General features: G+C 38.1%; 1 protein-coding gene across 3 annotated transcripts in view; it reads right to left on the bottom strand.

Moving 5' to 3' along the window:
- Positions 1-3,315: 3,315 nt before the first annotated feature.
- The window catches only part of astn1 (astrotactin 1), a 400,574-nt gene continuing 377,310 nt past the window's right edge, over positions 3,316-26,579 (bottom strand). For all 3 annotated transcript variants that reach the window (XM_041992000.1, XM_041991999.1, XM_041992001.1), the window contains 4 exons: positions 25,397-25,532; positions 23,242-23,342; positions 21,022-21,205; positions 3,316-4,321 (listed from right to left, as the gene is read on the bottom strand). In XM_041992000.1, coding sequence (XP_041847934.1) covers positions 4,084-4,321; positions 21,022-21,205; positions 23,242-23,342; positions 25,397-25,532 — 659 coding nt within the window. In that variant the 3' untranslated portion in view covers positions 3,316-4,083. The remainder of the gene's footprint in view (positions 4,322-21,021; positions 21,206-23,241; positions 23,343-25,396; positions 25,533-26,579) is intronic.

Consider the following 26,579-nt stretch of genomic DNA (forward strand, 5'->3'; position numbering starts at 1 on the left):
CTCAACCTGCCTCATGCCTGAATGTGTGTGTAAGAGAGGCAGCTTCTGGAGTCTGTTAGCTAGAGATGATGATGCACCCCATCGCTACGTATATAGTATCCACAATTGTATAATCATGTTCTTTGTGATATTTTACTGTTCTTTATACTCTATGAAATAAATAGCAACTTTATATGAACCCTGATAACTTGTGTCTTAATTTCTGCCGAGTCACAGAGGAGCTGTGGGTTTAGTTTAGTAAGTTATCATATATCATTAAATTTCTTCCATCCAAACCTGCATGCAAACATCTATTAATCTTAAGCCAAGTCTTCTACAAGTTCAGCTTTAATTTAATACATTTAGGGAGCTTCCTAGCTGTTGCTGTAAGCCTTCAAGTTTAAATTAAAAAAAGCACACATCTTGGAGAATCAACATTCTTGGATGTTGTTCATTCAGCTTTTTTAACTCGTAAAAAATAAGCAAAAAAGAAAAAAGAGAAACAATGACAACCAGTATTTTCTTGCACTTCCTCTGACTTTTCTGATGACTTCAATTGTTTGTAGCATGGGCTTCAGTGATGAAAAAACAATATTCTACATCAATCAGATTCCCACTTTCTTCTATAGCAGTTGACAGTTCAGCTCTGCAGGATGGAGAGTTTTAGGTCTGAATGGCATCCAGACTGTTTGCTGGACACATCTTAGCTGTTATGGCGCTCCTGAAGATGCTTTTTGCTGTGCAGCAAAATGAATCATCATCCAAACGAATCCTTCTTCCCATTAATGGAATCAGTGTCCAAAATTTCATTCACCTGAACATTAACCCTAAGGCGATGACTGCCGTCTTCTTTGGTCCTTTACTCAACATTAATTCACAAATACTTGTCTTCAGTCCACTGTAACCCCGATTTCTTCTGTTTAGGTGTTTACATTTGGCTTTTCTAAACGTCAGCCCCGTTCTCTTCAGTCGGTTTCTTACAGCTGGATCAAAAACATTGACTCTTGTTTCTGCACATTTGCTTTTAATTTTTTATTGTTGCTCATTTCCCTTTTCTCTGCGTGTTTGTTTTCCTGATGTTTTGGAGTCTTCCTTGGCAGCCTGTATGTTTCTCTTTCACAGCTTCCCATTTTCTATGTACTCGCTCCAAACTTTAGACACAGCTGACTGGGAAAAACCAACATTTTTTATCAATCTCTGTGTTAAATTACCTTTTGGAAGGATTTTAATTATTTCTTTTTAAGCAGGCAGCTCTCTTGTTGGGGAAATGTCCATGCTAATCTGCCTGGTACAACAGATCTGAAGACCTCTGTGTAGAAAATATCTCACGGATGACACGGTGATTATACATATACAAAATTTAAAGTGTTATTTTAGCTCAATGAAACATATGGATGACAGTCTGTGTGCTCCTCTCTAACAGATCAAAGCTGCAACAGCAGAAGCTAGCTTCAGTCCCTGTGCAGCCACAGCAACCTTTACAGTAACACAAAACCATAAATATTGTTGAAAGCTCACATTTAGCAATCCAAGAGCACTGACAAGCAATTAGTGCACACAACAAAAGAGTTAAAACCTCATTAGTAGGCACTGAAAAAGTTCTAAACAAGCATTTTTTCATAATATGCTCTTTATTATCCTCAGAAGTAGCAAAGATCAAAGTGAAAAAGTTGAGTTTACGATGCCACATACAGCATATTATAGACAGTATATCATGCAGATATTTTTTTACTAATCATTCTCAACGGTATAACAGGTCTCTGTCTTGTTGCCTTCATCCTCTTCTTTTTTAGTCTCCCTTTAGACAAAAAAATCAACAAACTGCATCTTAAAATCAGTCAGACTGTTTACAATAAGACTGGAAACTAGTTCATCAACCTGTAAGAACTACAATACACGGCAGATATAACAGCACAATACTGCATCTAATAAAGCACAGAGAAATGTAAAATACACCAGTTGTACATTTTAATATACAGAATTAAAACACTATAATGTTATGTAATACTTTGCTGCCTATACAAAAATCTACAAGCATTTATTTTAGTATTAACATATGAGGAAAGAAAATACATCTGCATTTCTTTGACATCAATTGCCAACATGGCCACTTCAAATAGATAAAATAACACAAAAATCTGACAAATTAAGTCAAACAAAAGCAGAAATATACTTTTAATAAACACATTGTAGATATACGTCAGAAGAAGTAACCTAATGAAAACGTTAAGTTGCTGTTATACTGCAGCTTCAGTCCAGGATTACCATGTAAAAGCATTCAGTGCCTCCCTTTCATGAAAACTTTGAAATGATAAAGAACATGGCAGGTTTTATTGGACACAATGATTTTTCACAGCAACTTCATTTCTGAATACACTACATTCAGTAGGTTAAATTGCTAAAACGTTATCATGACACTATGTACAGCATTTCTTTGAGATCTATAATACTAACTGAAGATGATATAAGCTTGTCAACTGCGTCCCCCCCCCCCCCCCCAAAAAAAGCTTTAAAATAAAATATTGACCAGAAATCACTGACATGCAAATAAGGACAAATTTATCCTGGAAGGTGATCGTACAAGTTGTAAAAGTAGGAATTATACAGTTTTGCTTAAAAATGTTATAAAATAACAACTGTGGCATGTTTTAAATGTAATTCCAAGTCTTTTTTTTCCCCCAAGTGACATAATGTTAAAGCCAGCATTTCAGCAATAACAAGAATCCCACTACCGACCCTTGTGCTGCCTGTTTGAGTGGAATTATTTGCTAAAAGAATGATCCATCTGCTCAAAATGTATCCTCTCCACAGACACATAAAGCTGGTTTAAAAAAAGTGTTGTTTTTTTTATTTATGTACAGTATTTTGCACGTAATCTAATTTTTAACAAGTTTAAATAAATAAAAAATATTTGTCCATTCTTTCCAGCTGGTGAGACTCACTTTATCCAAAACAGTACAGAGGTGACCACTTAAAACCTGCATTTTTTCATGCAAGTCATCAGCAAACATGAGAACTTCCCAGGGCTGCACACCTGCTGGGTGTGCTGCAGTAAGTTGTTATAAATAAGCTGCTAACCCGTAAAATATTCATAAATATCTATTTAAATAATAATCTTGTAATGATGTAGAACCCTGCTTACAGTTGCCATCACTCACCACCAGGAGCAGCTTTATGTAACAAAAAATAAATTTAGAACTCAGTTGAGATTCAAACAGGCACAAAAAGAAGCTGATCTGAAATCTTTTATGTCCCAGATCCGCCCGTTTAATCACTACTGTCACTACTTCTGTCACAAATAAATGCAGAAACAATATAAAGAAAACTTTTTTTCCCCCCCAATGATGAGTAAATGCCAGTCATGGCATTCACTCAGATGAGGATCAAATAAGAGAAAAAGAAGTCTTCAGGACTGGAGTTGTGCTTGGTTGTCAAAAACAAACAAACAAAAAAACTCTTTCAAGATAATAATGTTTTATATCCACGTTTGATTTTCATGTCTTTTAGGATAGTCCAGTCCTGCCTCAATATTTCACAACTACTAATAAGATTCAAATGAAAGACACACATTGGCTTTAGTTGCTCATAAAACAGTTAGATCCCATGTTACATGTAGTTGTTTCACATGAGAAGACTCCCAGTAATGTTCATCAAAAGATAATGAAGGTAAAATCTATCTAAAAGCTACATTGCTGTCTTACACAGGAATGAAGAATGAGACCGGGGCCAGGCCATGAAAGAGCGGCTGTAAGCGTTAATCTAGAGTTAAATGTCACAAGATTTTATTTACGGTTTAGCCTCCACTGAAAGGAAGGAGTTAACTTAAAACAGCTCAAAGTACAACAAAGAGGTGCAGATTAATACACATTTTAATCCGAGAGACGACCAGGCACCACAAGTCATTGTTATTAATGTTAATGCTAATTATAAATTAGTTCTGAAGCCATTACTGTAGTAAATGGTAAACAGACTAAATGACTTTTTAAATAATGTGTGGCATTTAAATATATGACCATAAACGCCACATTATAGAAATGCATGTAAAACCTGTTTTTTTTTCTTCTTCTTCTGGGTGTATAATTAAATCTCTTCAAACCCAAACCTTTAGAGCTCCTTGGGCTCGCCGTAGTCGTTATACATGACAGTGAGCATCTGCTCGTCACAGGCCTTGTGTACGTCCGGCCCCATGGCCGACCAGTTGAGCCCAAAGACCTTGGTGTCAGTGTAACGGCAGGAGAGGAACTTGAGGGACATCCTGCGAAGTCCGATCTTCGGCTCCTGAAGGAGACCCTTACACCAGGGAGAGAGTTCATCTAACTGGGAGAGGATGAGGCCGGCCTTCCTGTTGGAACAAACATGATGGGGAGATTTAAGTGTGTTTGTGTAGGATTTCAGCTACTTTAATGATACACACGCAAAGTTGTTTTTTTTGTCCAGGCATACATGTAACAACATTTCCTCCTGTATGGACTTTATCATTTATTTGAACTTCCACAGAAATAAAAGTGTTTTTTCTGCAACAGGTTAAGCTGAAGATTCCTCCAGTTTCAGTCTGTTGTAGAGGTTAGACTGACCGAGAGGCAGTTTTTAAACTTTTAAACTTTTTTATGCAATCTGACCGATGCAATATTAGCCCTGCAAAGCTGACAAGTGCTCTCGTGGAGTTTTGGATCACCACAGGCCGAAAATCAGCTGAAATCTGAAAAGTTTTCTGTGTAAAATACTTTAATATTTCTCAGCAAATAGATGGCAAAAAAGTTTGTAAATGCTTCGAGGACTAATAAGTAGTAGCATTCCTCTATGACATTTTCATTAGCAAACTGATACAGGTAGTAAAGCTATACTGGTTGCTGTGGAGACCATTTATGACAGAAAGCTGTAGGTACACTCAGGTGGTACTAATGATACTAACAAGGGCTCTGAGCAGAGCTGTAATTAATGTGATCAGTACCACCTGTGTTCACTCAATATTTCATGTTCAAACTGCTGCTATGGAAATAATCTGTTACCCACTCATTTGTCCCAAAATAAATCTTTTACACAAATTTCCTAAATCAACCTCGCTTCTTAGAAATATGTGAAACAGGCACAATTTTTTTTAGGCTGCATTGAATTGAGGAGGTTCTGACTGTTAAAATCACACAAAGAAATAAGAATCAAATCTGCAAGTTTGTGCTTTTTGGCGCATATTTACGCTCATAAAACTTTATTATCTTTGTTACCATGGTGATTAGTCCCTCCTTGGCAGAGTCATTACTTTTGTGAAAAGGTCGGATATTTTACCAGTGGTGGTTGGTAATATAGGGCACCGCCCTCATCAAGAAGGTTACTTCCTTTAAACATGAATCCGTTAGATCAGGGTTGTCAAACTCCGGGCCTTGAAGGCCGCTATCCTGCAGGTTTTAGTTGTTTCTCTGCTCCAACACACCTAAATCAAATCAAATTGATCCAATAGCTTCTTGACAACTTCTTCACAATGACCCATTAACCAAAATATGTTTTTAACAAAGTTCTTCTACACAACACTGAATTCTGATCCCAGTGGCACCCAGTACTCCATCCTGGTTAATTTGAAAGCTTTTACAAAACAGCTAATACCACAGAGGTGATGCAACCAGTTAGCAACCAGGAAATGCAGAGAATTATGGGAAACATTGCTGCCAAACTGCTAAAGGAAAGCTCAATCTCCGTGTTGATGCCATGAGATATAGTGGACATTCTGTGCTCCATTAATCACACACTGGCTCTGCTGTTGTTTCAAAATGACATCAGTCAGAACCTAATACCAGCTCGTCCACCACTGCTTGTCTGAACAGCTCTCAGGGTAAGGTGCACTGTTACCGACACATTCTGACTTTGACCCAAGGCACACAATGGCTGCTGAAGATCTGAGCAGGATTGATGACAGTTAAACAGTGGAAAATGAATGAATAAAGACATGAATGGCCATGGCAAAGGAAGAGCTGGTCCTGTGAAAGAAAACAGCTCTAATACCGCGGAGAGGCACAGCAGACTATGAAATGCTTGAACACATCCTTTGGCCAAACCAGGCCAGCTGAAAAATCATCTCTACCGGTAATGCAATGCACTGAGTTCATATAAAGACATCTCATAGGGACTCTGCGTGCAATAAATAACCATTAAGTCTGGTACAGCATGATTGGCCCTTGCAGTGAAACTTCGTCAAGTGTTTGTCTAAAGTTGGAAAATGGCAGCAGACGAAGATGTCATTCATTCCTCACACAGTTTTTGCTCATTCTTCAGCCAAAGCAGGGCTTCTACAGCACAGTGTCGCCACTCTGCAAAGCCACAAGTCTGCTGGATGTTGGGGTATTACACTTATTGATGAAACATCAGAGCAACCACACTTCATAATCAATTCTCAAATGACAAGTGATGAAAAGTCACTAAGAGTGATTTTACCTGTCTATAACTCCAACTATTTTTTCATCATTTGCAAGTGAATAACCAATGTAGACACTCAGTGAAACTTTTCCCAAAAACCTGACAATGCTGTGATGATATATTGAAGGAAAAATTCAAATTACAACAACAACATCCTATTAAAATATGAGATGATGGCTGGAAAAACAATGGGGTTGATCCTCAGTGGTGACTACAACAATTGCTGATGATTACACGTGATTTCTGGTACACTACTTGTGTGCTGATAACTCCACATTATCCCTGATATGTTGAAAGTGAATGAGTATGTGTATATTCATAAAACCACCAACTGTACAGGGATTCAAGTTTCTGTTTGCTCATCTCTTCATCTCTACACCCCTGTGTACAATATGCCAAGATATGTAGGGTAAATTCATCAAATGCACATTAAAGGCTGCAGCTAATACACTGCTCAAAAAATAGAGGGAACACTTAAATAACACAGTGTAAATCAAAGTCAATCACACTTCTGTGAAATCAAACTGTCCACTTAGGAAGCAACACTGATTGACAATCAATTTTATATGCTGTTGTGCTAATGGAATAGACAACAGGTGGAAATTATAGGCAATTAGCAAGACACCCCCAATAACGGAGTGGTTCAGCAGGTGGTGACCACAGACCACTTCTCAGTTCCTATACTTTCTGGCTGATGTTTTGGTGACTCTTGAATGCTGGCGGTGCTTTCACTCTAGTGGTAGCATGAGACGGTGTCTATAACCCACACAAGTGGCTCAGGTAGTGCAGCTCATCCAGGATGGCACATCAATGCGAGCTGTGGCAAGAAGGTTTGCTGTGTCTGTCAGCGTAGTGTCCAGAGACCACTACCAGGAGACAGGCCACTACATCAGGAGGCATGGAGGAGGCCGTAAGAGGGCAACAACCCAGCAGCAGGACCGCTACCTCCGCCTTTTTGCAAGGAGGAACAGGAGGAGCACTGCCAGAGCCCTGCAAAATGACCTCCAGCAGGCCACAAATGTGCATGTGTCTGCTCAAACAGTCAGAAACAGACTCCATGAGGATGATATGAGGGCCCGACGTCCACAGGTGGGGGTTGCGCTTACAGCCCAACACTGCGCAGGACGTTTGGCATTTGCCAGAGAGGGGCAGCACATCCCTCCATGTGCTTGCCAGAGGTAGCCTGACTGCCATTAGGTACAGAGATGAGATCCTCAGACCCTTGTGAGACCTCATGCTGGTGCGGTTGGCCCTGCGTTCCTCCTAATTCAAGACAATGCTAGACCTCATGTGGCTGGAGTGTGTCAGCAGTTCCTGCAAGACGAAGGCATTGATGCTATGGACTGGCCCGCCCGTTCCCCAGACCTGAATCCAATAGAGCACATCTGGGACATCATATCTCGCTCCATCCACTATGTTGCACCACAGACTGTCCAGGAGTTGGCGGATGCTTTAGTCCAGGTCTGGGAGGAGATCCCTCAGGAGACCACCTCATCAGGAGCATGCCCAGGCATTGTAGGGAGGCCATACAGGCACATAGAGGCCACACACACTACTGAGCCTCTTTTTGACTTGTTTTAGGGATTTTTTTTTGTCAGCACATTCAGCTATGAATGTTTTATGTAAAGAACAAAGTGTTTAATAAGAATATTTCATTAATTTAGATCTAGGATGTGTTATTTTAGTGTTCCCTTCATTTTTTTGAGCAGTGTACTTTCTTTTAAAAACTTTATCAGCACACAAGGCAAGAAATGCTAGTTTTATTTGGTCTGAACAGCTTTTGAGAGAGAAAATGAGCTGGGGTCTTTTTATGTGTGTCTCTATGTATACTTGTGTGGCTGGGTGTACAATGAATGAAACGCTTGTTCTGTAACTGACTGTAAAGCAAGACGAAAAACTGAATTCACGAACAATTAAATAAACCATTGATCTATTCAGCCAACCAGCCCATTGATACACAATACTTTAGAATTTACTGTAACACGTATTGCTTCTTTGCCACTTGCTACTAGCCCCTAAACGTAACTATAACCTAATCTTATCTCTGACCCTAAATACAAACTTAAACCTTCAAAAATCCCTCTGTGTTCATGGGAATAAAATTGGAGTCCTTAACTTTAAATGTAATTCCCATAGGTTTGCATCCAGTCAAGTTTTGGCCTTATTATCATAGTAAAAACAGACACACACAGAAAGGCAACTGTGTGGTCTCACAGTTGCAATATGGGCTTCATGCTGTTACACATACAATTCACAAACCAAAAATAATATTTTGTTCACTAAAAAAATCTATTGAGAAGTATTTTGGCTACGTTTCACCACTAGACATACACGATATCATCTTACAGCCCTTACTCAGTCATGTATACGTTATAAAGGAGGTAGTTTAAGCAATAGAAATTTAATATAAAACAAATCTACATAATGTAATAAGTGCTGCACAATCTGCTTCGGATCTGGATCTGAACTTTGGCCAAGGATGAAAGTAACTATGAGAAACAAGCAAGAAAAGATGTTTTTTATCTGCAGCTGGTATGTTCTAGTTACTATCCGCTTGTCAAACACTCACTCAGATGATAACCCACAGGTCTTTTTCCACTATTGATGCTGCTGATAAGCTGCAGTTCTGCCATGTTTTGAGCTGATTTAACACTGTAATAATACAAAACTGTGGCCTGTGGATCTACTGCATTTCTTCTCCACATTAGTGCAGGAAATGTATAGCACATCATATTTACTGGTATGTGTTCATGTTATTTCTGCAAAAGCACTGGAAACTTTTATTCAAATTAGTAAAAAAAAAAAAGAAAAAAAAAAAACTTCATCATTGCTGAAATGTCAAATTTCTAAATAATTTTAGATTCAAATTTATTTAAAAAGTACTTTTGTGTATCTAATTAAGTTGTTTTTGGAATATGATGAAATATTCAGAGATTTTTAATGGGCTGGGTTCATCTTCACACTCCTGTGTACAAAAAACTAAGAAGACAATCATTGCGACTTGGTGGCCTATCAGTAGACAAGAACCCCTGTATTGTACAGGTAGTCTGCCTTCCTAGTGTCATTCATATCGTGCTTCTGAAACCTCTTTGTTTTCAATATTTTGCTGCAGATTTTAGTGGTCTGAGGAAATCAGGATACTTATTTGCTTTAAATAAAGAAAAAAAGATTGCGGTTTGTTATGCTTTCATTTTTCAGGAAGGCTGAGGAATGTTCCAAATAGCTTGTCACCATAAATCATTGCTCATGTGTAAGATTGGGAAATATTCTCCATGACACAATGCAAGTGGCCCGAAAGAGCACACAAATTCCAAATGATTGTGTGGTTTTCACTACGCACATGTGAGCATGTAGCGCAGACGAAATGTATGTGCAGGCACATCCTGCAATCTTCATGTCCATAGAAATACTCTTACTGTCACACAAAGTAGAAAGGGCTGCATAAAAATAGCTGTAACTGTGTCAGACCAAAAGAAAAAAAATCGTTAAATGAGAAAACAGTTCTTTGTGAGACACTTGGGGACAGACTTGAACTGACTAGATCCCACATTATTAAACAAACTGGTTCCAAACACACTAAGGAAAACAACAGTAGTGACATGATGTATCAATCAACAAGCAGATGGTTGAAAAGTCAAAACACAACTTTTTACTCCAACTGCATTTCAGAAGTTTGAAATTCAGTTAAGTAGAAAAGATAAAAATCAGAGCGATGATTAGGATTCAAACGTCATCTGAGCTCATAATGAGTGGCTGCAAATTAACTCAGTTACTGGGGACCAAGTGGATCTAAGAGGGCCTCTAAAACTTATTTGAAATGTTTACTAATATTTGTCATAGAGAGTTTGAAGGCTTGTTGTCTACGTCAGCAACTTTGGCAGCAAATCCCATCCATCTGCATTCAAGCAAATCACTGTTTAATCTTTTCTGCTGTGTTGGTGACTGTGAACACGACTTAAGAAGAAAAACAACCCAAAAAACCCACGCATCAGGACTCTGGAAAGGATTTCCTTTAGCTTTGTTTAAAGAAAACATCCAAATGCAAGATCATTTTCACAACCACCCAAAAAGTGCTGCGTCACGAATTACAGAAAATGAACACAAGAAAAACGACAAACAAGAAAACTTGCTTTTCTGTTGTTTCATGTAGGGCAACTCCATATCTGACACATAAACTGTAGTCCATTTACTGCATTTGGTTCACTTGAAGTGAACAGGTCATTGGTATTGGTCACTAATACCAATGATCAATGACCTGAGCAACCAATCAACACAGATGTTTTTGAGTTTGAGTAAGAGAAAAGCTGCACCCTCGCCTATTACTAAGGAATCTGCTGATCAGCAGTGATACTTGTGTAATACATAAGCTTTCCTGGTTTTCCTTCATCTCTCTTTTTCTTTGTGTTTCTGAAATCAATTTTAAATTTTTTTGTATTTTTTTAAACAATAAAATTGGTCACAAAAAACACTTCAAATAATAATCTTTATGGGCTTGACACACAGTTGGCTACAGGTGAAACTCATCACCACCATGGTGAAACCAAACACACGGGACGTGACAGACAGCAGCGATGACAGCAGTTTAGCGCATCGCGTTCTTAGATCGCTTTTACTGGAGGGAATTTTGACATTATCAAAGCAGTCTGTGACAGAAAAGGCATGATGGAAGAAAAGTAAGAAGATTTTGCTCAAATTGACAGAAATCTTGCTGTTGACTGTATTTTACAAAAGAGAATGACAAACCTGCCTTCATCCTATTTTACAAACAAGGAAGCAGCATCGTGAATTTCATCATTTGAAGGCGGACCTCAAGGCTGGTACAATGCTGTCTACCCTGCTCTCAGCTCATTGGTCAGTCAATGAAACTGTCACGGACCGAGCTGACGAAGAACACAGGTGGCTTCAAAAGGAACAGGTTTTATTCACCCACAAATAATACTCACAAAACATCTCGGGCCCTTAAAAAAGGTCAAATGAACAAAACCCAACCAAACAGAAAGAACTAAAGCACTTTAACCAAGTTAACCAAATAAGTAAAGAAAATAGTATTAACTCATAAACTAACACAACTGAAATGTGTTGGCGTGGTGGGGTTACCACCTTATACTCTGTGGATGTAGTTATAGCCATCACAGAAACCCTTGCTGGTTGGTTGCAGTGCCATGCGACAGTGACAAATATTGAGTATTTTTCTATTTTCTTGTTTCATGTTGCAACCCCCGTGTGCACGTCTACGTGATCAAGCGCAACATTTCACATGCTGAATGTCGCCTGTCGCTTGGCTGCAGGAGGGTAGCTATTTTCGTCTGATCGTGAAAATTCTATAGAAAATTAATGGAGAAGGAGCAACGTTGCCTCCCATGTGTCAAGTCCATTAGGCGTGGGTCTGCTGAATTAAGGTTCAAACCATAGACTATTTATAAAAGATGGACGGAGCCTCCGTGACATCACCTGTAGCTTTCTGAACAGCAAAAGTGAAGCTCGTTGGGCGGTTCCTACCATCGCCATCTTGGCAGCATAAACGCCTGCCGTCGCTCCTGGAAAGTACAAAAATGGGCAAAGTGGCAGAGCTGAGAGGGGGCCTGTGGGCGTGGGGGTGAATGATTGACGTCTATTAAACTCCGAGCTGCCTGTAGCTAAGAGCTAACCAAGCCAACTCGGATCTAACAGTAGCTTACCGGCTATTGAAGGTAGGTGGGCTAAAGCTAAGGCGCACAAACCGCATTTGTGCTACACTCTCCCTTCCGGCCGTGGATATTGGATACCTGTCAATCAAAAGGACACACCCCTAATTACGCTGAATTTAAAGATTAAATAACATCCAAAAGGGTGAGTTAGAAAAAAATTCACCCCCCTCACAGTTGTCATGAAGGTAAACTTGACCTATTAATCCTAAAATAGATTTTTGTACCAGGCTTTAAACATGTTTATTTCTGCTGTGAATTTGGTCTTTTTAACATGGGAGTCTATGAGGATTTGCTCTGTTTTGGGGGCCAGCCCCTAGTGGATGAGGGGTGAAGTGAAATTTTTTTCACTTGCGCATAGACTTCACTTTTTACCAGCCGATGTCGCCGCTTGGTTGAAACATTAGGTTTTTATTTTAGAGCTTCACTAAATTTCCTTTCTGGGAGATACTGAGAAACACAAACAACTCTTAATAGAATACGTGGTAATGCCTCGCATTTTAAAAGCAATGCAAGTGCAGGGAAACAGTGGAAATAGTACCCTGAATCACCCTGGGTGACAGGAATGATGCATTTTTAATGGTTAAGTAAACTCATAACAATATGTATAATGGAATATTTTCATTAGAATTTTATATTAAGTATATAAATATTTATGCATCGCTGTTCACTTTCTAGTTATGCAGGAAACCAATAAATCACTGCTGGACTAACAGCTAGAAGGCCTTTCTGTATTAACTGTGTGTATTTTTGTCCTTTACTCAACTATATAAAGTCAGAGAGCAAAGTAAACAGCCTGCTGTGATTATGATTATGATTTCCTGAGAGAAATTCCAACCATAACAATACATATTATCACAAGCATTCCTCTGATTAGACAGACTGTCAACTGAAAAGAGAAAGAAAATCAGAAAAAAGAATTTATAGTTTTCAGTTCATCAAAGGGCACAGAGTCCAACCAGGGACACAGTTTGGGCTTAAATGGCCAAGATTGAGGATTTTCTTTGAGTCCAGCCAAAACAGCAAGCATTTCTAAGTCAACAGCCAAGTGGCGTGCCTTAAATGATGGGTACTCCCCTGGCGATGACAAGGTCTGGACCTCAGGGGGAGAAGTGTCGAGCCTTGGAGAGACAGTCTTGCTGAGAGTTTATGGTTTGAGTTAAAACATCACGCGATATTGCCTGAAAAAGGCAACAGAGTCGTCCTACGTAGGATGCCAAACAGTCTCGTCAGTGAGATTCGATATGTTTGTAAAAAAGCAGCACATCTGAATATCTGATGCCACAAGGAAGATAAAGCCACATTTGTTCCTTCATTTGTCTCCAGATATTGCTTATTTGGCTGATAGGAGTTTACATTGAGTCAGAGCCTGAACTGCTCTTGTTATCTATATTTTGACTAGCTAATGAAAATCTAGTTTATTCTGTCCTCATTGTTTGTGACAGGAAAACTGTGGAACTCTTCTTATAACAGTTGAGCTCAAGATGAAACTGTGAGTGCATGTGTGTGTATATGTGGTCACAGTTCTGTTTACTGGCAGCAGTACCACAGATGAGTTTGGATGAGAGAGGTATATTCTTTCACAGTGGCAAAAAAATGGGGATTTAAAAGCAAACCACAAAGAAAAACTACTTAAAGAAGACTGTTTGGTAAACCAAGAGGATATTTAAAAGAAATAACCTCCACTAATTTGGTGCCAGTTAGAGCGACATGCAAAGTTTGACCACCCTGGTCTAAATTTTCTTACAGTGAGTAGTTAAGTGAGTTAAAGAGGACTCTAAGAACTTTTTTTCCTTTTACATTTCTCTAATATTATTTGAGTTTTTTCCCCCATGTTTTTAGGCTAAAAAGTTAAATGACTCCATATAGGGCAGGGGTGTCAAACTCCGGTCCGCAAGGGCCGGTATCCTACAGGTTTTCATTGTTTTCCTGATCTAACACACCTGAATAAAATCAAATGGATCCAACAGCTTCTTGTCAACTTCTTTACAATAACCCATTCATTTCAATCAGGTGTGTTAAATCAGAGAAATGATGAAAACCTGCGGGATGCCGGCCCTCGAGGACTGGAGTTTGACACCCCTGATATAGGGTTATTGCTGGATGCCAGATAAAGATGATTGTTAGGGTGATTTTTACCAGATCTTCTCAGTTTTGTTAGATTAAGAGGCATTTTAGTGTGCAGCACTTTTCTGAGATCTATCGAAATATTTTGAATTGTTTAAAAAATTATGTCTGGATAGGAGGAGCTATTGCCTCCGTAAATGAAGCAGCGGTTCTAACAGCGGTTTGGCATATGTGTGTATATACGTGTGTGCGTGTGACTGTGTAAAAGATTTCATTGAGTGTTTTTATTCTTATGTTTTTAATTATGCAAAGAACTTTGTTTTGCCTATGGCATGAAAAGCTCTTTATAAATAAAGTTTGACTTAATTTGATGAAGGCAGTGTCAAAAATTTCTATATAAAAAGAATGGCTCACAAATGAACGGCTCACAGCTGTGAATCGGTTCCCATCGTTCATTTAAAAGAGTGGTTCAAAAGAATTGATTCGTTCATGAATGTCACATCTCTAGAGTAAATAGCAGGTCTTTTATGCACTGGTGTGAATCAGTTCCTTCCAGTAAGGTCCATCTTCTCTCTAACTACCCAACAGCAACAGTTAGATAGCATAGGTAACAGAAGAGCTATCCTTACAAGACGACACTCCCATCCCAGCATTCAACATGGTGCGAACTACCGTTGCATTCTCTATAGATCATGGCTACTCTTTTTGGTCCTAATCAAATTAAATTGATCTAATAACCAATCGAGTTCTGTACAGTGAGTCAGGTGTGTTGAAGCAGGGATACATGGAAAACCTGCTGAATTGCGGCCCTCGTAATACTAAACTGAGTAGCCCTATAGATGATCCAGTGGGTAGCTGGGTTACAGTATGCTTGAGTTTCTGGCCAAATGAGTCATCGGTGATCAGTTGCCACCAGTGGCTGCTCACTTACCAACACCAGCTTATTATCAGCCAGATCAGAAGCTGGCTTCAACAGGTATAGAGTAGTGATGTGCAGATTGATAACAAAACATCAATACTACCGATACCAGCTTTTTATGTTCTAGAATCAGTTTTCACGTTAGAATATCAATATTTTACTGATTTGGGGTATAAATGCAGTCTATTACTAACTGGAATACAGTGGAAAGTAACAATAATATCAGGATCTTCTTAAAGTTATACCCAGTTGGCAGGAACTACATTTTCTTCTGCCTGCCAAGTCATATGTGAAATGGCACAGTGGAGGGGTGCATCACTCACTCAGGCCATAGCAGTCACGTCATTCGTGGAGCTGAACATCACCAGCGTGATGTATGATGTGTGTGGGAAGACAGAAACACCTGATAGTCAACTATAACGCAGCATATAATTAAATTACGATGAAGAGAGGAGGAAATAAGAGGGACAGGTGCTGCAAGGGCGAGATGCATCACTCTTAGAGTCCCTTGATGCTGCAGACAGGTACTAATCACTACTCAGAGGGAGAAAATGAGGAGCTGTGTACAACTGACACTACATTTTGTCACTTTCAGCTGTCTGCTTGGTTCAGGTTTTTGTGCTGATATTCAAACAACAGGAGTTCTCCTCGTTCTAGACTATTGCATTCTGTTTTGTTATGTACAGCATATAATATGGTTATGAAATAAGAAAATGCTGCAATAAATTTTTGTATGAGTTCAGCTTCGAGTGAAATGTGTCCCTGAGATCAGCTCACATCAAATTTAACAGGCCTAGATTTAGTGAGTAAGAATGCTGCAGAGGCTAGGTGTTATCAAATATTCAGTAAAACAGCCATTGTAGTGTTTTTAAAAAGAAAAATATGAATGAAAAATATTTAATAGGATAGAAAATAACATCAATCCCTCTTATTTGTTTAGACTGATAGTTAAGAAAACATTTTAATATGTAGGCGTTGACAAACATGCAATTATTGTGGCATTTATATGTTTATTTATGCATTTTACTGGTAATTTCAGTTTGAGTCACAAAGTATTCTATGAAAATATAACTACCATTTCCTTTCCCCTCAGCGTAGGACGCTTTAAAAGTGATTTTCCAAACACATCAAGTTTCTGTACAAAGTATCGGTATCGCCGATACTGACTTGTATTTTACTTGGTATCGGATCATAAAGAAAATCATTGGTATCGCACATCAATAGCGTAGAGCTTCCAATTACATAGCTTTTGAACTAGAAGACTGAAATACTAGACATACAGCAATGTAGTCTTTTAAACTGCACCGTCATGTGACATATCCATTAAATTACAATATTGCTCAGTACTGACAGCATTGCAATTTGCTCATTTGTCTTTGGAGTTCTTTAAGTCCAGTTGGAGCAATGGCTTTCTACAATGAGCAAGTCAGTAGACAAAAACAATATTGCATGTTGACAAAGATCCATGGTAGGGATTTTTAAATAAACCATGTGCATAGATGACATGCATACTACTGTATTTTGAGGTTGAGTGGTCAATTATTTCTAGCTTTTCTTAAACTCGAAGACACCTCAGATAGCCATCGTTGCTTAAAATTAATGTGCCAAGTCTCCAAAAATACACAGATTGGAGGTCAAGGTGGACTTTGCTTATTTGCAAAGCTCCATGTTTTAGTCCAGAGAGAAAGGTGGAGAAAACTTTGGTCAGGAGGTCAGAACCCGTAGAGGAAGCTCTAGCAAAGTTATTGTCAGCATGCTCGATTTGAATTGTGACCATGAAGGTGAATCACAGGACTTCACCACATAAGTCAGTTAATTTCTGGCATAAAACAAGAACTGATGACAATCATGATGCATCTATTCTGTCTCAGTTATTTGCTTTTATTAGAGTGACGTGGTTGAAGTTTCATGGTGTCTTCTCTCTTTCTTTAGGACAATAGTAATCCTCTTTTTCAAAAGCTTTAAAAGACCTTTGATTGAATAACATACATTTTTACATCAATTCACATCTATTTTAAATCTTTTATTCTAAGCATCATTCAAAGAACCTCAACTTTAATCCTGTTTATATAATAATAAACATAATTAAAAGAGGAAACATTGCTGACTTCTGTTTTGTATTTAAAAGAAATGCTCTACCACTTGAGTGATGGGGGGAGAAGGTGTGCATTGAGTGATGTGGGATGCTAAAAAAAGCAGACAAATCAAGAGAAAGAAAAATTAAAATAAGACAAAGTCAAGGAAAGTATGTTTAGAAATAATTTTATAAAGCCCTTGATTGATAATTTCGGTTGGAGTTAACTAGAACAACAAAAAAGTCTTTAACCCCAATGAGATGTGTGCTCCGGCCACTTTTACCGTCAGCCTTGGTTCCGCTGAGTGACAATAATCAAGCTGATCTTCGTAGCTTTTGCAGAACCGGGCCAACATCAACACTGGACGCCATTATTTTGGTTTGCTAAAAATGATATCAGAAGTATTTTTGTCCTGGCTTAGATCCAACCATTTTTCTGCTGCATTTGTTTTTCCCTGCGGTCAAATAATGTCAGAGACATGAAGTGCTTGACGACGTGGGGAAGTTGTCAGCACACAGAAACAGGCGGCGGTGGAGCTGTAGGTCCGTTGACCTCTCTGCTTGCCTGCAGACGGCTCACGTTTACAAAAGTCTTTCTGCACACAAAACTAGACTCATAGGAAAGTCTAATGTCCATTTGATGACTTGACTAAACAAAACATGTTTATACTTCCTACCCCTGTTGCCAGGCTTCACCTTGAATGCACTTCTCTGCTGCTTTTCCACCTCTGAGGTGCCTTTATTAACAGTAATCACCCCTCCCTTAAACTTAATTGGGGGGTTGTTAATCTAAGTGTATTTTAATGGAACACTTCAGAAGCAACTCCCGCAATTACATCAACTCTTTCCAGCATGGTCCCTATTAAAAAAAACAACTTTCATTTAGGGCGGGGGAACCCACAGAGAAACACACAGAATTAAGGGAGCCTTGGCTAATCAGTTTCACCTGTTAAAGCTGAAGCATGCACCAAAGGCTGTTGTTTATTAGTATTTTTTATATCAGACACATGGCTCTGTTTAGAAAACACTGGGCAACACTTTTACTTAATGGGTAGTTATTTGTAGTTTGTCAGGGGGAATGGGGGCTTTCCTGGTTGTGAGTTGTGAAATAATTATGTCAGAAGGTTAAGTCACTCTACGTCTGAACCAGTTTAAGGAATTTTTCTCCTTTTTATAATCAACTAAAGGCAACACTTTGGAAAATCTGAGTGGAATCTGATCATCATGGAGTGTGATGGTAACCTTTTTCTTCATTTCAGTTAATTCAATACACATTTTATTTGTAACATTTACCATTTCTTTTACATTTCACATTTTTCTTAGCAAGTTTGGCAGGGCGGTTAACTAATTGGGTGCAAACTTTTAGTTGACTCATTCTTGTCACCTTGTTAATTTGGTTTATTTTCAGTTAATATGCATTTTCTTTGAGTTACCAGTTCCTGGGGAAGTTGCTGTGTGGGAGGCCCAAGCCTGCTAAGAGCCCCAGCTGAGGTGGATCTCCTTTGACGAGGCTGCAGCCTAATTAGACTCATCCATCTCACAACAGGACAGAAGAAGAGGGGTTTAGATTTTCTATTTTGTATTACTTTGTTTGTTCTTTATGTAGAATTTAGATTTCTGTTTCCCAAATGAGTTATGAGTCTAAATTGTTTAAGTTCTGTTGTGAATTAGTTAAGTTTAAGTTAGCTGAAGATAGTTATGTTATGTATTTCCCTCTTGTGTCAAAAATGGTCTGATCAGCCAGTGTATATAGTTTCCCTTGTGTGTCAGTTTGTTTGGTCAGTTAGTCTTCAGTTCCTTATGTTGATGTTCTGTTTATTTGACCTCTTTTATGGGCCCAGAACGTTTATTTAGGAATTTGTATTTTTTTTTTTTTGTAAAATGTCAGACTTTCTTTAAAAAAAAAAAAAAAAAACTCGGCCTCGGTCCCTCACATGGAGAAACAAAACAGGAGTCATACAGCGCTGAACTCTGAGTGAGCCACTATGACTGAGATCCAACCACCTGAAGGTATGTTTGTAACATGACTTTTACCACAGAGGAGATGAACTAATACCAGTGACCAACCAATCAACACAGATGAGTTGTAGCTGCTGGAACCTACTCTGTTTTGAAGGGTAGTAGAGGGTTACCCACCAAACACTCAAACCCTGCTACCCTTAATGCCCTTATATTTCATAGATATGACATTGTCTATAGTAAATAAATACATTTGTAACATTGGTGGTTACCTTCTGTGAATAGCTCAGATAACACAAATTTATATTTCATGACAATATTCAAACTGCAAAAGCTGAAAAAAAATAATTGCTTGTTGGTTTGCAAACAGGCTGAAAATAATCTGTTGCAAACCATCTAGCAAAAATTTAAACTCAGCTTTGCCATCTCCAATATAATTGAAATACAGCCAGATTTTCAGTGTTGGTTAATTTCTTCCTTTCTTCCCTAACACCCTTGCATTTATACCCTTTGCCCTCATCTGTCTCTGTCTCCCTGCATACCAGGCTTGTACCACTACACTTGCTGTTATGCGAGTGTCTGCTTCCTTTGTTTCTTTCAAGTAATCATACGCCTCTGTTCTGAACTGGATTGTGTTTGGCTGTATGGTGTGTCCATCAAAAGTCCCGCACTTGCTTGCAGAGCTGAGCAGGACAGGCTGAAGTTTTGGCTTTCTCCAACTAAAGTTGTACCTTCCTGTTTGTTACAAAGAATCGGCTCTTGAATTTTAACCTGCATTGGGTGAGCTGGAGGAAGTTGATTAAGAGCTCAAGTTGAAGATTCTGATTTCCAATTTGCTTTTGAATGTACTAACTTCAAGGAAGCCATGAAAAGTTGATGCCTTTTTAAAAAATGTACACAGTTATGGATAAACACACAACCACATCTGACTGTAGAACCAGTTAATTATTGATTAGTGTTTTCATGTGATTTGGTGATAATTAGAATAAAAATAAATATATGTAATCCACTTTTTTGATTGTGAGGAATACTTGTCCAGTAAAAGTAATTAGATTACACTGAAGGTTGATGAATGACTGTCAGGATGATCCATTCAGTGGAAAGGTGACAAATGGAACATTTCTAAATGAAATCAAAGTCCCAATCAGCCATCTGTGTGATATTTTTTTATTTTTTTTGGGAACTACTAATGGTTAAATCAATATCTGGGTTTTGTAGAGGTTTGAATTCATTGGGGGGGCGCTATTTTCATTTAAAATTTTGGAAAGACTTTCTGCTGAATTTGCATATTAAAGTGGAGTTCACACTGAACTGTGATCCAACCCAGACTTTTGCCTAGTCACCACTCTTCTTTAATCTTGCAGCCAGGCTGCACTGTTATTGTTCGAAGATGTCTGCGTCAGTTGCACAAATTCAGTTAGACAGACTGCACTTTGTTGGTGGGAGGGCGACTCATGAATGGAAATCACACACATACACATATTTCTGCAGTTTCCGAGACTGATTACAGTGAACACAGTCTACACATTATTAAGATGGCTCATTCTTTTGGTATTCTGCAATGGTCTGACTTAGGTCAGACCTACAGGGATTTGTATATTGTTGAAAGATTTGCGATCAAGCTGAAGTTGATGATCAATTTGCTGGAAGGAATGCAATGGTCTGATCGCATCCGAAATGTGGCCATTGCTCATATACATACTCAGCTTCATTTGTCTAACAGTCCCATTGTTTGTCATTTACCTCACTAATTAGGTATCCAACCAATCAAAATGGACTCAAATAGTGACTACTTTAGTGCTTTGCCTTCTTTTAAAAGCTTAGAAAATTTCCCTGAAATCTTTTTTTTTTTTTTTTTTTTTTTTTTTTTTTTTTAAATAAAAAAAAAAAGGAAAGTAAGAAAGTGACCAGAAAAAGGAACCAGATAACTGTACCTTGGACCAAGCTCATCTTCACACCTCCAGGTGAATTCTCCAAAGGTCTCGTAGCGCTGGTTGTAGTGGTAAAGCACACGGTGCAACGTGGGAGCTCCCAGGTCCATAAGTGTGTTGTAGGCTGTCTGCTGCTCTTTACCACTAGTGTAGCCATTAAACAGATTATAGATCTTATCTGCAATTTCTGAAAGGTAAACGGAGATATCAGAGGTCAGCATGAAGATTGTTAAAAATGTATATTTCAATTTCCCAGTAATGACACAAGATCTTATTTGTACGTTGGTAAACGTCCGTTTTGTGTAACATTCACAAACAAGCCTATTTCTTAAGGTTAAGCAGTTTAACAAAACAGTATTGAAACAAAAAATTTTTTTTTTTTTTTTTTTTTTTTTCTACTCCTTTTAGTTTCAGCTGACAGAACGCAGAGTAAGAGGGCTGCTGCTGTTCTTCCTTCCACTCTGCAACTGTGAACCATGACTTACTGAAATGGTAGGAACCAGATCACCTGACAACCAGAGGACACCAAACCCATACATTGGGTAGTGGTTATGGCAAAGACCCCCAAACAATATTATGACTATAAATTTAGATACAAATAACTGGTTAGTTAGCTATGAACACTTGTCTGTTGTAAAGTTAGGACAGATTAAATCTGGAGCCAGCATCATTTGAAAGATTTTAGCTGTTTGAGTTTGTTCCATTTTTCAGTCCTGTCCGTTTTGTGGCACTTGGTAACACATTTTGCCCTAAAATTTCTTAGTAATATTGCTTATTATATTACTTGATTTGACAGATGTTGCCTTGCAAGACCTTCATCAATTACCTTGGAGTCTATGAAATTAACATTTTCATTTAATGACTAAATTTATGACAGCCTTCGTCAGCTCTCTTGTTTTATTAATTAACATCTAGTGGTTCATTAAGTGTTCATGCAAGCACCCTAAATCAGGTTTTATTTTGCTTTTCACATTGTGATTGGACCATTTGGTGACATGTCCTGCTCTTTCAAGCTTGATTTGAAATATCCTTTAATATGGAGGAACATAAGGGAAGAGGCAATAACTGCATAGAGGCTTTAAGCTCCTTTATGGCATTTATTTCATATTTCTGTCTCCGTCAGAGGCTGGCAGGTTTTGGTTAACACTGATGATTCAACCACGTTTTCCAGAAAACCCTAAGGCTACATCCATAATCTGAATAAAAAAAGGTTTTGTTTTGGCCTACATTTAATCTTATCATGCAGAATGGGTTTATTTGCATTTCATTCAGAGGATATTTTCAAATCTGTGCTTGTGCAAGTCAGGTATGTACAGGACTCCAAGACAGATCAACATGACCAGTCAATGAAAACTTTCTTCACAGTATTTTTTTTTTTTTTTGCGCCTTTCTCAGTGTTTTCATTAATTTGTTCTTCCCTTTTAATTCTACACACTCCCCACATCCAGATGACTAAGGCAGATGTCATTTTACATGCATATCGTTACACCAGTACCATTTTAAAACTAATAAATCACAGCAAAAAAAGAGGTTCGGGATCTTTTTTTCCAATTGAGAAATGAGCTTTTCATGGGTCGTCAGGTTAGGAACTTGTCCCCCTCTTCTGGGTGATAATAAAGTCAGCTCAAAACAGAGCCAGTACATTGGAAGTATTGCATTTCACACCATTCATACATTTCCAGGCATTAAGATTAACAGTGTAAGCCCAGTGGGATCACACATCACTGAACAGTGCATTTTTGTAAAAGCTGATTCAAATCAGAAGCCGGATCCACAGTAACATATTTGCTATGGAGCTCTCAGTACTGCTGAGGGTAACCAAAGATTTCAACTTTTTTGACAATGAAGGACAATTTTAACAGTCAGTATCCTAATGGAATTTGTATCATACAATAACCATAAAGAGTCTTGCTCCAGAGAGGAAAACTAGCAGCTTGTGATTATTATAACCCACTCAATGAACTCATTTGACATCTAGTTTGGGAGTTTTTGAAACGCTGTTCTGAACAGATCGAGCAAATGTTTGTTAATAAATTCCTCTGACATCATAAGGAAATTCACAAAATTTCATGATTTTTTTACTTTAAAATAACTGACAGACCTTATCATCTTGTAAAAAATAAGCTTTGTTTTATTCCCAGTCTGCCTTTAGCACATACATGCTATAATATGAAACTCATATCTGTGAGCAGAACTGACTTCAGTCTGTTTCTCTTTCCTCACCCTGTGCTTTGACGTCATCCACAGTTGGACATGGAGTTTTGATGGTGACCTCACTGGGACTGGAGCGGCGTCCTGTATTGTCTACTGCCCACAGTCGAAACCTGAAGGGACACAAAAACAAACACATAGCAATTTTAATAAAATCTACTGTTCTGTTTTTAAAGGAGAAATCCTTTATAAAACCAAACCCTGTTATGCTGATTTGCTGACTGCATTTTGATGAACATGCTGCACAAATGCACAACAGCTGATACCTTTTCTGCAACTTTTAATGACACGGAGATCCTCTCTGTCTGGGATGGGGGGGCTGGATTATCAGTAGGGACATCTATTGTACAAGATGAACGTATTTTCTTCTGTGCAGTCTTTAAACTGTGAGTGAATTGATATCTCCACTTGGTGGTCAAACCTTAACTTGCAGCCAGCCTAAAAATCTGTATCATTTTAATCATCATCCTGAAACTCTAGGTACTGTTTCATTCAATTTAGAAATTAAAAACAGACTTGGATCATGTGAAATTTTCCAACATGTCCTTCAAGACAGAACTCATGCTGCTAGAGTATGCTCTCTGTCATGCTTTCTGATAACAGCATGTACTTATTTCTGTCCACATAATGTATTTTCTCTAAGCAAGACACCATTCTGATCCTGATCTATTTGTGATCTATCTGCATAGAAATTATAGTGTGTACTGCCCTGAGGGAGATACAAGGCTTTGACCTGGGGAAATAAATGATCTGTAGAGAGAGCAGGAATCTCCCCAATGTTGGAATTTAAAGAGCGTGTCTGGCTGCTCATTCAGGCCACATCCATCATACTATGGGTGTGTTCCATCTCTCAGCTTCTTGCTCTTTTTTTATTTTTCTAAATTTTGTGCTTCACTTGTAATCATGCTTTATTTGAATTTTTTAATCTCCAAAATGTATTTAGCTCTTTTTTTTTTTTAAATCCCCCTTCTCCCCAGTTTTGCTTCTAACTTTGTCCTTCTTCTCTAAAATGTGTGTGTGGCTTAGCATCCATCCTTGATCCGGGCATCAAATTGTTAAGCCTCCTTATACAGCACAACATATGCACCCACAGTATAGATATACAGTTGAATTATTTCTTTTATAAACTGATCTTTGTTGGAAAAGTTTAGTTTTTAAAATTTCTGTAAATAACGTGACTGTTGCTTTCAGTAAAAACCATTGCAACAAACAAGCTAGCTCCTGGAGAGCAACATTATTATTATTATTTTTTTTTTTTTTTACTTTCCAAGATGTACTCAATAGTTACTGGCACAATAATAAACACAAAACAGCAAAAAAAAAAAAAAAAAAAGAGGGTAAAATAGCCAAATATATTAGTACAGATGTATTTAGCCAGCTATAGCATTTTGCTACTGTGCACTAACATTAGCAATGACTGTAAAGAAATACAAGCAAGTATTGCTGGTTACAGGTAACAGTCGGTTGTTCTCACTATTTGAAGCAAATAAGCTTTACCTTTCAACAAATTTATTATCAGTGTTATATTTGACTATTTACAGTCCTGCAGTTTGTACACAAGAATAACTGTTTTAAGTCCACAAGATAAAAGTGGGCACTGAGGGCATAAATAAAACTTCCATCTTGAAATGACATTAACAAATAAACTCCAAGTGGAATAAAAACTTAATTTTTTTTCTAACTTTTTTTTTTTTTTCATTTATTTTCCATGTCCCTATAGGGTTGTAATTATTTCCAGCTGTAAGAAACTCCTCCACTTCCTTTGTAAACTGCATTGTGTGACAACAGTGTCCATTAACAGCAAGCAACATATGTTTTTAGTATGCTTACAGCCTTTTTCGGTATTTCCAAATAGAGAGAATAATGTACAACAACATAGCCTTGTTTGGTCAGTGGTAGATTGCTAAGGTCAAGGCACGTCATGTCAATTATTATTATTATTTTGAGCAAAGTCCTGGTGAGCGTGGCAGTTTCCATCACACATCATTCGTTTCCACAGATTACGCAGACATGAATCTTGTACCAGAACAAAATCAAATATAATATTAAATCACGCAACATTGAATCATCCTAAATGAGAGAATTTGTGTTTGTAAACCATGCAAATACATATCAATTCACATAAATACATTAAAATGATTCATCTGGTTTAAAATGGCAAACATACATGTATGTCGTGTCAGGCTCCAGACAGCGAATTATCATGCTGATGGATGAGGATAGAAGGTTGGGGATGTCCCCCAACATCACACAAGGAGACCTGGCCCCAGACAGGATGTCGTCCACAAAGCTCAAAAGGGTTTCTGCAACGAGGAGAAAGATGGACATGTCTGAAAGACTTTATTTCAGTGTGATTTATACTTGTTCCGAAACTGCAACTCCATCTCTAAATAACTCAAATCTATAATTTAAGGCAATTGTCACACCTACTCAGAGCTATATTATGTCTATACAGCATAGAAATCAATGCATTATATCCATCTAAACAAGGCAGATAAAACAATCTGACATTATTTCAGTTCTGCATCACACAGAAATCTACCTAAATATAAAACAGATGAGCATTCAGTTTCCTTAACCACAATGTAGACTTGATGTGTACTGTTGGGGCTTTTTCTTTAGATTGGTCAGGTGTTGTTTCAGAGTGGCAGATGAATACAATGGAATTGACTGTGATTTATTATGCAAAGGGTAGAACGAATGTTCAACGTTTGGAACAGATTCTTTCTTCAAAGATAGCAAACATGTGTGACAAGGATATTTTACTGACTGAATGATCAGATCCAGGCAAGCTCAGATACATCAGACGGCAATAATCAGGACTTGGATCACACCTGCCAAGAGGAAGGCAAGAAGAACAGGGTGCAGCGTGTTACACTGATATGGCTCTACACATGCTGTCCATTAACAGCCTTCAACTTTACTGGTGACATTGAGGAAGGAAAGGGGTATACACCCACTTTTTACTAGTTTATTTTTTTTTAATAACAATTCATAACAAAATGAAGCATTTTTGGTCCTGCCTGAATATTTTTATCACGCATAAGAAGAAAATTGACCAAAGATTCGCTGCAGGGTTGTCATTCCTCAAACCACAGCTATGATAGATGTAATGTGATGCAGGTGTACATCATTGTCTGTCTTGCAGAACAAAGATGTTTCCAGGTGTGCTGCATATTGTCTATTTATGGGTTGAGAAGAGAATCTTTTACCTTTATGTGCTTTCTTCTGACATTAACAGCACAACTGGTTCCTTTATTCACTAAAAAGCTGCTAATGACTTTGCAGAAAAAGGCAAATTCTCCATCAACTACTCTGCAAGGCTCTGCTGCTGCTGACTAGGTTGGTGG

Source organism: Melanotaenia boesemani, chromosome 8 (genome assembly GCF_017639745.1).
Source record: "Melanotaenia boesemani isolate fMelBoe1 chromosome 8, fMelBoe1.pri, whole genome shotgun sequence".
Classification (NCBI taxonomy): domain Eukaryota; kingdom Metazoa; phylum Chordata; class Actinopteri; order Atheriniformes; family Melanotaeniidae; genus Melanotaenia; species Melanotaenia boesemani.